Raw genomic sequence first — 16634 nt, 5'->3', positions numbered from 1 at the left:
CTATGTACACGTACTTGTGCAAATAAAATTGTATTCTGATTGTGTGATTGTAACCAAGAGAAAGATACTTGGCTAATGGCATGTTCAAAATTTTACATGTTTATTACTGCTACTGAAAATGCATGACATAATCTTTTGTCACCTATCAGTTTACTAAATTGTATTAAAATACCCTATCATGAAACTACTTTGTGAAATTATATCTTCTGCAACACTGAAATACGACCTGATTTATTAAAGGAAGATCAGAATAACTCAGTTACTTAGTGCATTATCCTAAATGAAGCAGAATTGCTTTGTCTACAGGGGCTGCCATAGCCTTCAACTACACTATTATGTTTTTAGTCATGATTTCCCTTTAGAACAAGAATGCTTGAATAAGGCAGTTCAGAATTTAATAAATGCTTGTTCTGCCAAGGGGTGCAGGGGCGTGTACAGAAATTTAACTTTTATCCCTTTAGGGGGGGCATGCTCTGTGCCCCCGCCTACGCACCGCAACAGGAGATCGCTCTTCCCTCCCCTTCTTCCCCCCCCCCCCCGTGGCCATGGTGCTGGGAGGAGCTCTTCTGGTCCATCCTTCCCACCCCCCACTACTGCACCCCTGGGGCCAGAGGAGTTCTGTGCCCCCGATGATTATTGGGGGGCCCCATTCCCCTGCTTGCCCCCCCTTGTGCATGCCCCTGAGGGAGCGTCAAAGTCAGTTCCAGTATCTGTCATTTGTTATATCGTTTGCATATATCAGCAGAGATGGCCTGAACAAGTCTGGTAATTTAGAAGTATTTAAGTACCTGCAAGACACAAGACAACTAGACAGGAAAGAGAAAAATTTACTAACTTTTCAAAGTCTCTGTTTATTTATATATCTCTTCTACAGTTTCCCACTCTTACTTTCCCTGGTTTTTTTTTTTTTTTTTTTGTACATTTAGAAGCTCAGATGTTCCCTTAAGCCACTATTTAAAAAATAAATATTCAAAAATAAGTACATACTGTAGTATAACAAATGTGCTAGTTCATCATGGATTGCATGTATTTAGTACAGACAACTTATTCCCCAATAAATGTTTACATTTTCTGATGTCAAGAGCTCTTTAGCCAATTTATGTGACTTGTTAAGAGAGATTCCTATTCTCAAACTAGGATGTATAACATTGTTGTCTATAGCTCTATTCAGGAAGCACTTAAGCATCTGTTATGTCTATCCCTGTTCAAGGCAGCACTTAAGCACATTCTTAATGGCCAGTGCTGTCCTTAATAGAGAAACTTTCTAGAATTTAACTTCATTTTTGTGTTGTTGTGACTTGTGTGTTCTATGGTGAAGACAGCTAGCTTTATTCATAATGACTGTTCTGTCTCTTGAATGCATGTTAGTTACGGGGCTCAGAATCAATAACATGGAGTTATATCCCATGTACTAGTATGAAGAAAATGTTCAAATCTTCCCTATGGACCACATCTTGACCCTTTCACCCTTCACCTTTAAGATGGGCACAAGTAGTCCTAAATACTTCCATAGCTCATGCACTGACAATCATAGGACCTGAGTATGAAAATCATTGTACAACTTGTGTGGCAGTTAAAGGGACATAAGCCTATAGATTTTGGAGCACAAGCCTCAACAAGCAAGATTAGGTTTCAAAACACTTTTCTAAGGTGTGGTGGGTTGCATACCCACTTCAGCTTGCATAACATTTGGAAAGGAGTACAGTAAATGAGTCAAGAGAACCTGTTCCACTGTATCTCTAACCCTTCAGTGAAGAAAGTCTTTAGGATTATAATAGCAATGGTGCTTTTACTGAGTACTGTGAGAACAAAACTATAAATGTATATGTCTATTGGCTCGTGGTGAGCTTGAAAAAAAGATGAGGAGGGAGTAATGATGTGTCTCTTTCAGTCCCCTGCATCATAACCTGAGAAGCCTAATAATGCTGGAAATTAATTTAGAGCACAAGTTGCGAGATCACAAAACAAACTGAGCACCATAAATAGAGAACATTAGCCCTATACCTGCATGTGTTTATTTCCAACATACATCACATCTTCTACCCTTTACTTAGGGGAGTAGAAACTTGTACATATTACCAGCTGGAGAGAATGCAGGACTCCATGTGGGGATTTGCCTGGAACACAAACAGTCCTGTCCCTTGCAAAAACAAATAATGCTACTAACAGGCAAAAGTATAAAACCCCTGGACAGAAGAAACAAAATACATCAACACAAACCAAAGCAAAAAGAATGATGTACCCAGAAATAACAGTATAATAAGGGGGTACTTTACTGGGAGCAGGAAAACGGGATCCGAGGAACAAAAAGGTTAGGGTTGGGCTCTGGGCTGGGAGTGCGGGCTCTGGGGATGAGGGGTTTGGGGTGCAGGAGGGTGCTCCAGGTTGGGGGGAGGGCTCAAGGCTGGGGTAGGTGGTTGGGGCTTGGGACTGGGGCATGGGCTTATCTCGGGGGGCTCCTGTTCAATGGCGCTAAGGCACAAGGTGGGCTTCCTCCCTGGAAGTGGCCAGGAGATCCAGCCCTAGGTGGTGCTGGGGGGGCGGGGCAGGAGGCTCCGCATGCAGCTCTGACACTCAGGCACAGGCACCAACCCCCCAGTTCCCATTGGCTGCAGTTCTCAGCCAGTGGGAATGTGGAGCCGGTATTTGGGGCGGGGACAGAGTGTGGAGTCCCATGGCCTCCCCACCTAGGAGCCGGACCTGCTGGCAGCTTCTGGGGCACAGCGCGGTGCCAGGACAGGTAGGGTCTAGCCTGCCTTAGACCCACAGCCCCACCACCTGGACTTTTAAAGGCCAGGTTGGCAATGCTGATCAGAGCCACCAGGGTCTCTTTTTGACTGGGCGTTCCAGTCAAAAACCGGACACCTGGCAATCCTAGTGTGGAGATGAGTGCTGTGAACACTGGCTGGCTTACATAATAAAGGTGTCTGGACTGTGTCTTCACCCCTGGCTGGGGCATAGTCCTCTTATAGGTCCCTGGGCTGGAGACCTTTGTAAGTCATGGCTTTCTCCCAGTAGCTGCCACTGGTTTTTATCTCTGCCACTCTGGACACTGGTCTCTGCAGGACTGGAACTGCCTGACTCATGCACTAGATTCAGCAGCAGTTCCAAGACTCCCTTTGTTGGGAGGAGGAGTTAATCAGAGACTCCCTGAGCTGTTCTGCTTTTCTCTCCGCTCTCACAAGTTAAAGTTCAAAACTGAAAATAAAACTAGTCATCTTGTTTCTGAGTTGGGCTGTCCCCTCCCACTGAGGGTCTGAGCAAACCTGGTTCATTTTTGGGCCAGCAAACTACCTGCCCATATCCCCCCCGTGCAGAAGCTGATCTGTACAGACTTATGCATGTGCTTAACTTTGTACCTCATGAATCAAGGGCACCACACATACAGCGGGGAAAGACAAACATTGTTGCATGATTGTGGTCTTAGATTTTACACCATTTGGGGCAACAACTATATTTTATTATATGTTTAGACTTGGAAGGGTTAGAATGTTGTTGGTAAATGTCAGTAAATGACTTGACTGCACAAATCAGTGAAACAATATTTCCAACACTAAAAATTGAAATTTATAGCTAGACAAAGTGAAAAAAACAAACAAAGAAGGTACTTGAAAATATATTGGAATTTGATTTAAGGATGTTTACTTTGTATATTTTGACATGTCATATTGACTATTTGTGTTATAACCATTATTATAAAGCTTTAACTTTTTGAACCTCAGTGCCTACTGTCATTAAATAATTACTGATTCCCACAGTAATTTCCCACAGTTGTGAAAACTTAAATTGATTAAAAAATGAAAAAGCTTAAATGCATGATTTTGCACAACTGTGAAAATTTAAAAAGATACATAAAAAAAGCTTAAAAATAAACATTGATATTATCTATCAAAACTATAAATATAATTTGAATTTTGTCAAGCCTATATATGTTTGACAAAGCCTAGCACAAAGAAGCTGCAGTCTTGGTTGGGGCTTCTAGCACTACTGTAATAAAAATCATAAAAAAGAACTTCTTAAATGATTGAATTGCATGAGTCAGTCAGAATAATAGTATTTCTAGACTTGAAAATAAATGTCTGTTTTGACTAGAAAATAATTTTCTATAAATGCCTCTTTCTTTTGCATCAGTATTTATATTGCAGCAGGACACTATTATCCTCTAATAACTACTTATTCCATAAACATTATCTCATAAGTAAAAATGACTAAATGCATGCCAGGTGTGTATTGGGATGAATGTATTGTGGGTGCAGACCCATCATACCAATAATTTGAGTATCTGGTGTGCTGTGACATTTTACATATTCCTGATTTCTGTAACATTCAGTCCTTCAGTACTTAAATGTTTCACTAAATTCACTTCTCTGATAATTGAAGTTAGCTTTCTTGCAGAGATAATGTTCGGGAATACAATTTTGTGAGTCCAATGGAACAAAATGTATTCATGCATAAAGCTTTTTAATTAGGAGGAGAAAAATCAACTTTTTATAGAAGGGAACCTTATGAAAAGCAAAACTTAATTGTTTCTTTCTGAAAGATTTCTTTTCAAGTATTCTTACTTTCAAAGATAAGTGGGGGTGGGGGTGGGGACAACATTTCAGACAAAAGGTCCGTAATACAGAAGAGTACATTTGGATGGCTAGTGCAATGGAGAGGCTAATAGGAACATCAGCTCTCCCTTAATCACACTGAATAAAATCAGTAGGTGGACTTCATAAAATCCAGAAACAATTTCTACCAGCTCCGTATGCATCCTTACCCTCCTGCTGACTTAATCATTCCTGCTTTTAAGCAATGACTATAAACAAAGCTCACACAGAGGAATGCAGTGTCTTCCCACTTAATTTAGATAATTACCTTTTATGTTTTGCAATCTGTTTGTTCTAGTTTGTAGTACTGAGTTCTAATAAAATCTTTCTGTCTATTTTAGACAAATATTACTTGCTGTGCCATAGCACATGGATTTCAGGACCTCCTGTGAAGAGGTAGGATCAGAATGTTTTATTTTCAAAGAAGTGATATGAACATTAATATACTTTTTAGTCTTCTGTTCTCAATCTTTTATTTCTGAAGTGCAAGGAATTAGAACTGAGTCCGTAAACATGACTAGATAATCCCTATATGCTGGTGGCATGCTTTTCTAGTGGATTATGTGCCTGTTTACTTATCAGTGTTCAAATGAGGTAATTATGAGTACTGAGAAAATAAGACTGAGTTGGAACCTGATAATAGCCTTCAAATGTGTTAAGGGCTATTATAAAGAGAATGGTATGATCAACTGTTCTCCATGTCTATTGAAGGTAGACCAAGAAGGAATCAGTCTTCAATAAGGAAGATTTAGGTTAGATGTTAGGAAAAACATCTAATTATACCTTAGATTATACTATACTGTATTACACTAGTCCAGCTATAAGGATAATTAAGCACTGGAATAGGCTTCGAAGGCAGGTTGTGGAGTCCCTGTCACTGGAGGTTTTTAAGACCAGGTTAGATAATATCTGTCAGGGATGGTCTAGTTTTACATGGTCCTGTCTCGACATGGGGTGACTTCTCGAGGTCCCTTCCAGCTCTACAGTTCTATTATTCTATAATTAAAGCCCCTGATCCAGCAATGAGTTCTGTGTGGAAACACTCCTGTAGACCTCATTTGGGTTCCACACATGTGCAGGGTCTGCCTGCATTCACCTTGTGGCAGGATCAGGTCCCAGATGAGTGTTTATTGCTTGAAACCTATGAGGATTGGTAGCACTGGAGAAACAGGAATATGCTGGCAACATAACATGCTATCAAAATCAAAGGAGAATCCTTGGGGGTTTGGGGAGTGTTTTGGTTTTGGTCAACTAAAAAAAACTGAAAACTTGTTTTCATTTCTTAATTCCCATCTCCCACACCACCCCAGTAATACCAGATATTTTGTGCCAAAATGAAATGGTAGTTTTGATGCAAAATACACGCATTTTCAAAATTTCAATGCAAGCCAAAATAATCTCAACCAACCAAGATTTACAATTTTCCAAGGACAAAAACATGTTACTTTTTTTTTTCTTGCAAAATGGCAGAAGTTCTTCCAGAAATAAATTTGCAAATGCTTGTGCAGATATCCAGTTTCTCCTTTGAATATACATGATGTAAAAAAAAAAAAAAAGTACATTCTCACAACTGTAGTGATTCATGAGCCTCTGTGTTTAGTTATTAGGAGTGGGCCAGTTACATCAACCTGGAATAGCCTCATAAATACATTATTATAGCAAAAATCAGAAGGGGAAACTGCAGTTTACAGGCTGAAAAGAACAAACAAAAGGCTGAATAGAAGGTGATAACTGGGAACACTGTTTATGATCACAATGCATCATAATGTTGAAAACTCCTGCATTGTACACCTGAAAATACGAGGCTCTGATTAGTTTTTGTTTTCAGTATATATTAAATAAAAGGTACACATTTCGGCTCTGTTCATGGGACACATATTTTGTGATTAAAATTATAGGACAGCAGATGTTTCATATGAATTCACTTTATTTCAATCATGCTTGACAGCAAGTAAAGAGACTGTCATTTGGAAATTAGCCTCTATTGTTAGCAAAAATAAAATGGACACAATGATTAAGCTAGAATATTGCTAACCCGTCAATCCAAAGTAAAATTATTGGTAGCTTTAAATGTTTGTCATTCTTCTCCTTCTCACACACGACAGACAGGAAGGACCAGAAATCTCATGAGACAATCCACTCTTGCGGAACCATACTTGAACTTTTTGTTCCTCTTCCACTAACTGTAGCTAAAGACAGGTTTCAGGGTGGTAGCTGTGCTAGTCTGTATCAGCAAAAACAACGAGGAGTACTTGTGGCACCTTCATTACACAAGCTAAAAACTAATGTTCCCATGCTAATTTTCCCCCCTCCTGTTACTCACACCTTCTTGTCAACCGTTTGAAATGGGCCACCCTTATTACCACTACAAAAGTGATTTTTCCTCCTGCTGATAATAGCCCACTTTAATTGAATTGTCTCGTTAGAATTGGTAAGGCACCCCCCATCTTTTCATGGACTATGTCTATATATACTTCTACTCCACGCATCTGATGAAGTGGGTTTTAGCCCATGAAAGCTTATGCTTAAATAAACGTGTTAGTCTCTAAGGTGCCACAAGTACTCCTCATTGTTTTTGTAGCTAAAGAGACACCATATCAACACTGGGTGAACACTTTTCAGAAAATGATCACTTCATATGTGACCTCTCATTCCTCATCCTCAAAGGAAACTTGCACAACACCTTCAAAAGATAAACTTCAGAGCTTAAATTCATAACATTTTTAGACACTAAAGACATTGGATTTATGGTTTATTACAACAATCTACAACCCACTAACCCTCCTTTGTCCTACAACTGCAGAAATGTTAACTCCCCACTTCACCTTAAATGGTCTCTTACAACATGTTAACTCCTTAAACTAAACAACCTGTTTCACATTGTGTTCAGCTGTGACATTCTGACAATATTTCTCAGACCTGAAGAAGAGCTCTGTGTAAGCTCAAAAGCTTGTCTCTCTCACCAATAGAAGTTGGTCCAATAAAAGATATCTCTCTAATATCCTCGGACCAACGCAGCTACTGCAACACTGCAAACAGTTGTGTATCTAGTTATGAATATGTTTATTTTGTCTCAAAGGTCAATCCAAGGACTTCTGAGATAATTTCACTCTTATAAGGTAGAGGGGAGAGTCAACTGATGATAACAGCCACTGTCTTGTGGCTGTACCCACTGAGCTTCTTCAGTTTAGATTCTTCCATAGCACTTAGACTCAAAAATGTATTCTTATGTTAACCTAGTCTTCATTACCAACAGAGCTCAGTAAATAACTTGTTAAGCACTTGAAATAGAAACTGTCAATTAAAACACACATTATCAGAGATCAATCATATTGAGTAATTAATGCTCCTATCCCTCTGGGAGATGGTTCTTATCCTGGTGGACAGTCTTATCATATGGTGTGAGCCAGCTGCTGCTTCTCTGCTTGACCAAGCAGCTGAAGGAGATGGAGCCATCTCTGAGAACTGCAGACCTGAAGTGCAGGATTTTTATACTTCCTGGTCTGCCTGTTTGGGAGGGAGTTCGAGGGTCGAACTGACATCAATTTCTGCTGAACGGTTTTCAGCACTGGTGTCCCAGCATGGAAGGAGTGGAGGAACCAATTGTCTGAGAAACATGCAGAGTGTGGGAGCTCTTTCCATCTGGGATGTCAAGAAATGAGACTACAAACCAGACCACCTGCTTCACAATGGCAAAGTCAGGAGAATCCCCCATTGTTACAACCACAGTAGGAGTGAGTGGGGTCTCAGTTCCTGAAGGATGACTCTTCTGTGAAGAAACACATTGAGTAGAGCCACTAGAGGAATTTTTTCTAGAATGAAAAGGTCACTGTCTGGTGATTGACCTGTGAAGGTGATATGTGGTAGCGGAATCCCATTGATGCAGCATTTGCTAAATTCATGTATAACAAATATATACACAATAAGCTTCAATGATTTCTCATCAGCAGTTTTAATCTCTTGATTGCCACTGTGATGAAATAATCCAGTTTGAATGTCTTAAACAGACTTCAGAGATCACACTCATCTGGGCTAGATTGCCAGGACGGGAAGAGTTTTTATCTAAGGAAGTGCCTTAGTTCAGTAAGAACCTCCTATGAGTTTCTTATTATTTATTTATTTATTAGTAGTAGTAAGAAAATCCTCTACCCTTAATATGAAAGAATACTTCCCCAATCTATGTCTCATTTCAATATAGAGTTTATCTGACTGAAATAAATGTGCAAAATGTATACATTGTAAACAGTTCCTGGAGTAAACAAAGGTTCAGAAAATGCCAGAGCTTTTATAGGTCTGAACATTAGGTTACAAGTGGAGAATGAGCAAAGAGGAAGAAGAGTAAGCCAGAAATCTAATGTTTTCCTAAGGTAGTTTTAGGTTGCAGTGTAGAAGAGGTGAATTAGGAAAGACTTTCTATCCTTTGTGGTTTGAAAATTCCAGTACATACAAGGATGATTAACAAGAGCAGGCTTTTAGCAGATCTTTTACAAACTGAGCACTGACACACTGAGCACATTCATGAGCCTGTGGGCTGAATCCAAATCTTCCTTGAAACTAAAGTGCTGTCCACTTAGGCAGACTGACAACATCCCAGCGGCATAAGTAGCTGGACCATTTGAAAAATATTCTTCACGTGTCATTGACATCTAGCGATGGCACCGAGCCTGCCTCCTGTACCCCATTCCTACTACCTCCTCATACGTCTGAGTCCATTTTCTATCTCATAATTACACTATACATTGTATAATGGGCATATCTGCAAATGTGAAGAAGTGTAAATATTTGTCAGATGCATACTATGCAGTTTTTTGGATTGGTTCCTGCAATCTTCTCTCCATACAAAATCTCCATCCCCTCACTGGTCCCAGCTTCTGACTATTGAAAATTGTATTTCATGGGCGTTACAGAAGTTTATTCTACAAGTATATGTAAGAGACATTTTGACCCAGACAAAAGCAGAAACTCGCCAGTTTCTTTTCTCTTTGGGGGATGGCTGGAGAAATCGTTTTGGGGTTGGCTGGCAAGTTCCCTTTCTCTCTTTTTTTGTTGGTTCTCCTTGTTCTCTACTTTATTGAGTTGTCTGTTTTGTGGCTGCTGGAGAGACATCAGAGCATTACTGGTGTGAAATAGGAAGAGGAAAAAAAAACTATTTTATTCTTTTCAGAGGAAGAAATAGAGAAAATAAGAGAAACTTATATTGACGTCACAGATAAAAACCCATGGCACAGCACACTGAATAAATCTCCCACGGTCAACACATGTAAAGAATTCAATCACTGTGATTCTTGTTTAACATCGATGACAGGGGAAAATACAAAACAAAAACAAACAAACAAAATCCCTCTTGCAAAAAGAATGATGTCTTCCTAGCATATACCAAATTAAGGGGGGGGGAAACACTTGAAAACCTGTTCAAAATTAGTTTTGAACCCAATAATCATGTCTAAATCATCTCTCAAACACTAAAGATCTTTGCACTTGTTTCATAGCAGACCATGCTTTCAGTGATCACTTGCTCTATTTAGTGTAAATATTTTATTTTAATTATTGCTTTTTATTTCCTCAGATTATTTCTTAAACACTTTGAAGGCCTAAAATGTTACATCAAAATGTTATCTTTAAGTATTTATAATAAATATTATTTAAAAGTTATTAGGGCCAGATCTTTGCATATGGTTAAAATGCACATGTTGGAAATCAGAGGTGGTGTGCAAAGATGGTTTAAAGCTCTTCTTTGCACTCTCTTAGTGCTGATAATGCTCTGTGCGTGGCTGTGCCCCCTGTGCCTTTAGAGCAGCTGGAGGGCTCTTCTAACCGTGCCAGTCTTTAGTGAGAAACCCAGCACCATTTGGTGTGGAGAAGTATCCCAGCTTCGCCTCCTCTTTTCCCACTAAACCAACTGAGGGAGGGCGAGTAGTTTACAAGCCCCGCCCCCTATGTAGGCTCTAAGACACTGCAGCATCAGTATTCCTCCATGGTCAAATTAATGGATTTATAATCCGATTAAGGAGGTGATGGTGTGCAAAGCAAAGGCACTAACTTTATTGCTCGAGGCACAGCTACAGATTTGTTCGCCCATGCACCCGGCTATTTGTTGGCCTACCATACACATGAACCATTCAATTCCCCTCCTCTACACAAACCCAGTCAGTCATCACTCACTGTTTTCTCCACATGCATCCAGCCAGTCTATCCCAGGCACTTCACAAACACGTACATCCAGCCACTCACTGCTCCCTCCCCGAGTACATGTGTAACTAGGAATAATGGAAAGTATTAATTTAGGCTGAATATTGGGAAACAGTTTCTGACAATTAAATAGATTGGAACATAGATGTCTGGCAAGGGAAGCAGTGGAACATCTTTTAGTGGGTTTTTAAAATTAGGATTTAAAAATATCTTGAATATGGATGAAACAATTCTGTACTGGTGGGGAGATAGAGAGCAATTAGGCCAGGCAGTCCAACTGCTAGGGTTCAACCAGGATCATACTGGGGGGAAAAGTATTGATTTTTTTCCATTCTAATTCTACCTTAAATCAAGTATCTGGGTCATCCTCCATTGGTTCAGAGACTGACTAAAAATGTGAGAGTTCAAATGTTTTTTTCAAATCATATCCAAATTATCTGATCCCCTGCTAAAAATTTCCCAAGTAGTTCTTGTTCTTGTACGGTTTTGCTGCTTCCATTTCTAGAGCCTGCTGGCAGTGCAGGGGTGGACAAAAATGAGGAAAAATTAAATGACATTTTTGTGTTCTCAAGGGCTTGGTTTGAATTTATTTGCTCCATTACTAATTAAATCCTTAGTTGCCTCTCTGAGAATCTGCCATCTTTCAGTGCTCTGGTCTTTCCCTTTTACATATCTATTAACTCTGCTCACAGGTAGGAAAGGAAGGGTGACAGTGTAACAGAGGATTTAATTTGGAGCTGTATTGCAGACCAGCTTTCATGACTAGCTACTTGTGCTTCATTACCTTTTAGAGTGTTCTGTTGTAAATTAGAGCTGTGAGCATGTGTGATCAGTCTTCCAAAGGACCAAAATGTTTTGCTGTTCCCACAGTGGGCTTCCTTGTTCGGACTGAATAAACTCTGCCCGCATGCCTCTAGCTACTGACTTTTAATTTGATTGCAATGCCTAATTGTGTCTGCTACGGTTATGTGCCACTTAATTCACGCAAAGAAGCCCCTCTGTTTTGTGCAGGAATTTTCTCTAGAGATTTTTATCAGGTAATTGACCAAGTCAGAAATGTGCAGTCAAGTAAAGCACAACTTCTAAAAACAATGTATTAGAGGTAGAATTTACCCCATTGCCAGCCATAGATCTCCTACAGGCTGTGGGTACTTGTCCCACTGATATGTGCAGGTAATTTAGGGGCTGTGGGTACTTACGACTGGCCTTCCTTGGCCAACAGTAGTTATTCCTAATCTTCTGTGTTGAGCATTCAGAGCCACTTCCTGCTGCCATAAGAGATCCCCTAACAGGAAGCAACCCAGGGATCTGCCTGTGACATACACGTCAGGAAGAGATTTCTTCCAACAAGGAAGTAAGTCATAGGGAGAATATTTGAAGAGATTTAATTATCCCTTTAGTATAGACATTATCATATTCTGCAGGAAAGAGTTTCTCAGTGGAAGTTGGGGGCACCTAACTGCCTTGTTGTCTTTGAAAAATCTCCCCCTGTATATGTATTAGGCCACGTTTAGCCATTCCATTTAATCCATTCTGTGGATATTCCTTTTTTAAAAAAGAGAAGTAAATGTTTGCACAACCACATAGTGAATCTGCTCTCTGAAGGGCTCTCGAGGTGAAGCTCCCATTAAGTTCACTGGGAGTTCTTGATGTTGAGCACTTACAAAATGGTGATCTTTAATATTTCCTCTTGGCACTTTACTCCTGGGGGAATTCTGTGCCACTGTGCGTGCACAGAATTCTTGTCCCCTGCAAATTTCTTTGCTTCCCTGCAGAATAATGACTTTCTGACAGGGAAACAAAGGGAAGCTGCAAGAGCACATGCACCACTCTCTAGCAGCATAGGTACATCATTTCAGGCACCCAGAGCAGCTGGCAGAGAGATAAATCACCACAGGGTTGTGGACACCCCAACCCAGTGGCTCCTACCCTGAGCCAGGATCATCTGCTAGTCTTGGCTGGGCTGGAGGCAGGAAAGGATGGGACTTCCTCTTCCCCTGCAAGGAATGGCTGGGGCTGTGTCAAACCGACCCCCAGAAACCTCCCCCAGCTTCAGGAATCTCAGCATCCTCCCCTGCTTCCTCCTCCCATTGCTCCTCAGCTGTGGGGGGAGGGGTCACTGTATGGGGAGCTGCTCCCCCATCCACTCAACCCCCCTGCATCCAGACCTCCCACACCCAGACACCCCTGCCATGCCTCACACGGTACATCCAGAACCCCCCTAGCGCTCCATAACCAAACACCACCCCACTGAACCCCAACCCCTGCATCTGGAGCCCCCCTGCATCTGGAGTCCCCCTGCCTCTGGCCCTCACCCCTGCACCCAGACCACCTCCCACTGAGCTCAAATGCCCACCCTGATACTCCATCTCCTGTACCACTGTGAGCCCCCAAATCCAGACCCCCACGCCACTGATCCCCAAATAGCTGCACTCAGACCCTCACCCCACCAAGTCCCACTCTCCCAGCATGCAGACCCCTCCACTGAGCCCCGACCGCCTTCACCTAGAAGCCCTGCAGAGTCTTGTTGCACCTGCACCTGGAACCCCCCAATGATCCTCTGTGCATCCAGATCCCCCCACACCTAGACCCACCCACTGAGATGTCTGCACCCAGATTGTCCCACACAGAATCCTCTCACCCCACACCTGGATCACTCCACACTGAGCCTCTTCACACTTGGATCCTGCCTGATTGAGCCTGACTGCCCCACACCTGGTGTAGAGAGGCAGGGCCCCACGGTGTTTCTGGGGCAGGCCCAGGCCTTGTGCTGTTTCAGGGTCGGGTGCAGCCTCACCGCTGAGTCCATGTCCTGGAGGGCAGGAGGGGGGCTGCAGGATGAGCTCCCACCTTCGTGGAGCCAGTGGCCTGTGCTTCCCACTGCCATGCTGGAGCCTCTGCGTTTATTTATTGACAAATAAAATGTGCAGAATTTTAAAATATTTTGTGCAGAATTTTTAATTTGTTGATGAAGAATGCCCTCAGGAATATCACTTGTACAAAACAAATGATGTTACGAGCTCAAATAATAATATTGTAGATTTGGTGGGGTTTAGAGCTCATTTTAACTTACTTGGTGGCCAGATTACTTGGTGGCCAGCTGGTCAAAGTTTTTAAGCAGACTTTTTTCCCTAAAAGGCCATTTTTTATGAAATGTTGACATTACAAGTGTTTTTATATCTTTTCAAAAACTGTCATGTTTTAATACATAGTTTTATCAAAAGAGATATTGAAAAGATCATTCCTTTTTTCATTTAAGAAAACAGCTTTCAGTAAACCAAATATGTCTATAGCCTATTCAATAATACTATAGAAAAAATTATGAAAGCCTTTGAAATAACAAAAAGGTGGGCCATTTGGAATGCTTCAAATACGAAAACAATGTATTACCCTCTCCCCCCACCAAAATAGAAAATGAAAGAAGAAAATGAAAAGCTTTGCCCTTTCGCCCCATCCTTCAAACATTCAAGGGCTTCCTAGCTGCTATTCTCAAATGACAGTAGCCATCTGTTCCAGGAGGCCTTGTCCTCTTGATAAGAGAAGGTGAGGTCAAGCACCAGCATCTCTGTATGTTTGATAACAGGAACTTGGTGTGAACTTACATATTTGGTTTTCCTCAATATTATGGAGGAGTTGGCTGGGTTGTGACAAAATTAGATCTATCATGGTCAATTATAGGTGTACTGCTCCTGTTCTGCCTCACCCATCAGTACTTGACATGATGCACTGCACAATAGTTAGGGGCTCCCTTCCACCTGAGCCAGGCTGCTGCTTAGCCTGGTTTTGTCTGAATATGGGCCTTGTTGTGGCTCACTGTGGATGTGATACCCCACTTGGAGGTAGGTTTGCCAATTTTGGTTGGACCTACTGTATTCCCGGAAGTTTATCTCATGACATCATCTTTAATTAAAGATTAATCTTTAATTCCTGGAGACTCCAGGAGAATCCTGGAGGGTTGGCAACTCTATGTGGGGGTTGAGGCCACATTTAACTGTCTCCCAGTGTAAGAGGGCAAGTTGTATAGGTTTGATTGCTGGTGTCCACAGGAAATCCATGATTGTGTCCTTTGTACTGCAGCAGTAACAGAACAGAGTACGTGTCAGTGTGGAGCAGCATAGAGACCACTCTGCATCTCCAGAATCCCTTCTGGGCCTTGCAGTATGTAGAGCAACCAAATTCATCTCTCTTCTCCCGTCCTCTTCACTCAACTGTATACACACACACGTACTTTCTGCACATTCTTGAAGTAAGGCTTCATCAATTTATTATTGGGAGCTCCTCCTTAAAACCCCTTAGTACTCCTTGTCTGCGAAGGAGCAGCTACAGTTCCCCTCATCAGATTCAACGAACATCTCAGTTTAGCCATCTCCTTGTCAGAGCATCTCATAGTGAGCTCTAACATTTCCCTGACTTTCACCCCTCCCGAGATTGAGGAAAAGAAACCTTTTTTATATCCAGCAGGTAGAATCCTGCACCTTTTGAAATCAATGGGCATTTTACCATTGATGTTAATTAGGCTAGGATTTCACCTGGCATGTTTTATTAGCAGTGTATAATTCTCATGGTTTCTGGACTTTTGGAATTTCCCAGAATGATTCTGATTTTCAGAGCGAACTTGTTGCAGAAGTGAGCTGAACTCTGAACCTTCATAAAGATCCAAGCTCACCTTTTGATGCTATCCTAGGTCGTTACAAAAGGTGGGCTCCAGTAGCGAGTGAAGAGTTGCTTATTTACGCCCTAGAATAAGGACAATTTCATTCTGTAACACTTTCTCTCTCATACACACATGCCCCACCCCTACTGATTGATTTTAAGCAAGAACTGACACCTCAGAATGTGGTTACCTGCCTCTTGCCAGTTGCTGGGGTTGTACAAACATATTTGCTAAAAAAAAGAGAAAAGTAATAGAAAAAAAAGAATATTTGTTTGCCTCCCAGAGGATTTTTATAAAGGTTTTTTTTCTTTTAATTTTGTAAAATGATCTTGATAGTGTCCTTTTAATATCAGCTTATGAACAATTTCCTCACACCAAAAACCCTATGCACACAAAAGTCCCGGGTTCCTGTCATTCTGGCTGTGGGCTTTGCATGAAGTCTTGTACAGAGAGATTTTTGCTGTGTGTTTTCAACACAGACTCTGACGTAAAGATTAATAAGTACTGTATGCATACACTCCTTCAGCCACTTGACTTCCCAGACCTTTCATGTATAGTCTACAGGTAAAAGTGGTATAAGAGACAAGTCCACAATGCCACTGTGCATTACGTTAAAAGCATGTTGATGGAAGTTGAATGGCCCTACAGATTTTCTGATTTGTAACACTGTTTTTTAAAACATAAAAAGTAAAAGCCATAGTATGAAGCAGAATACCAGACAAAGCTAGGTTCTATGATCAGTTTTTCCCTGTCTGTTTAACTGCAGTCTGCCTTGTTTAAAAAGTATGACAAAAGCACAGGGTGGATTAATTTAAATAATTGATTTTAATCATGATTTAAATCAGCAATCAGGAAACCTTGATTTAAATATTTGATTTTAATCTTGTTTTGCATTTGTATTTGTTAGTTATTTTGCAAAAGAAAGGTTGATTCTTCTAATTGGTTGGTAATCACTGAGACATGTTGATTTGCCATTTACTATAGCCTTTACACTAAAGTTAGTACTTCTTTTTGATAATCCAAAGATACATTATGTCTATACACATTGATTTAAGCAATTATTTAGCTTGATGTACATTATTCAGATGTATAATTTTTATTTTTTGTTTGAAAATGGTGAATAATGCATTTATTCTCATGATGATGATGATGAATATTTTACTTCTGTTTTCTGTCAAGATACATTTGGAGAGAAATTA

At 40.8% G+C, this 16634-nt stretch overlaps 1 protein-coding gene across 1 annotated transcript in view; it reads left to right on the top strand.

Moving 5' to 3' along the window:
- The window catches only part of SNTG1 (syntrophin gamma 1), a 516894-nt gene that overhangs the window by 269929 nt on the left and 230331 nt on the right, over positions 1 to 16634 (top strand). Inside the window, exon 2 of the mRNA XM_084622009.1 lies at positions 4934 to 4988. Coding sequence (XP_084478135.1) covers positions 4962 to 4988 — 27 coding nt within the window. The 5' untranslated portion in view covers positions 4934 to 4961. The remainder of the gene's footprint in view (positions 1 to 4933; positions 4989 to 16634) is intronic.

Source organism: Lepidochelys olivacea (genome assembly GCF_965140295.1).
Source record: "Lepidochelys olivacea isolate rLepOli2 genome assembly, chromosome: 2".
Classification (NCBI taxonomy): domain Eukaryota; kingdom Metazoa; phylum Chordata; order Testudines; family Cheloniidae; genus Lepidochelys; species Lepidochelys olivacea.
This window is presented reverse-complemented; position numbering and strand designations above follow the sequence as displayed.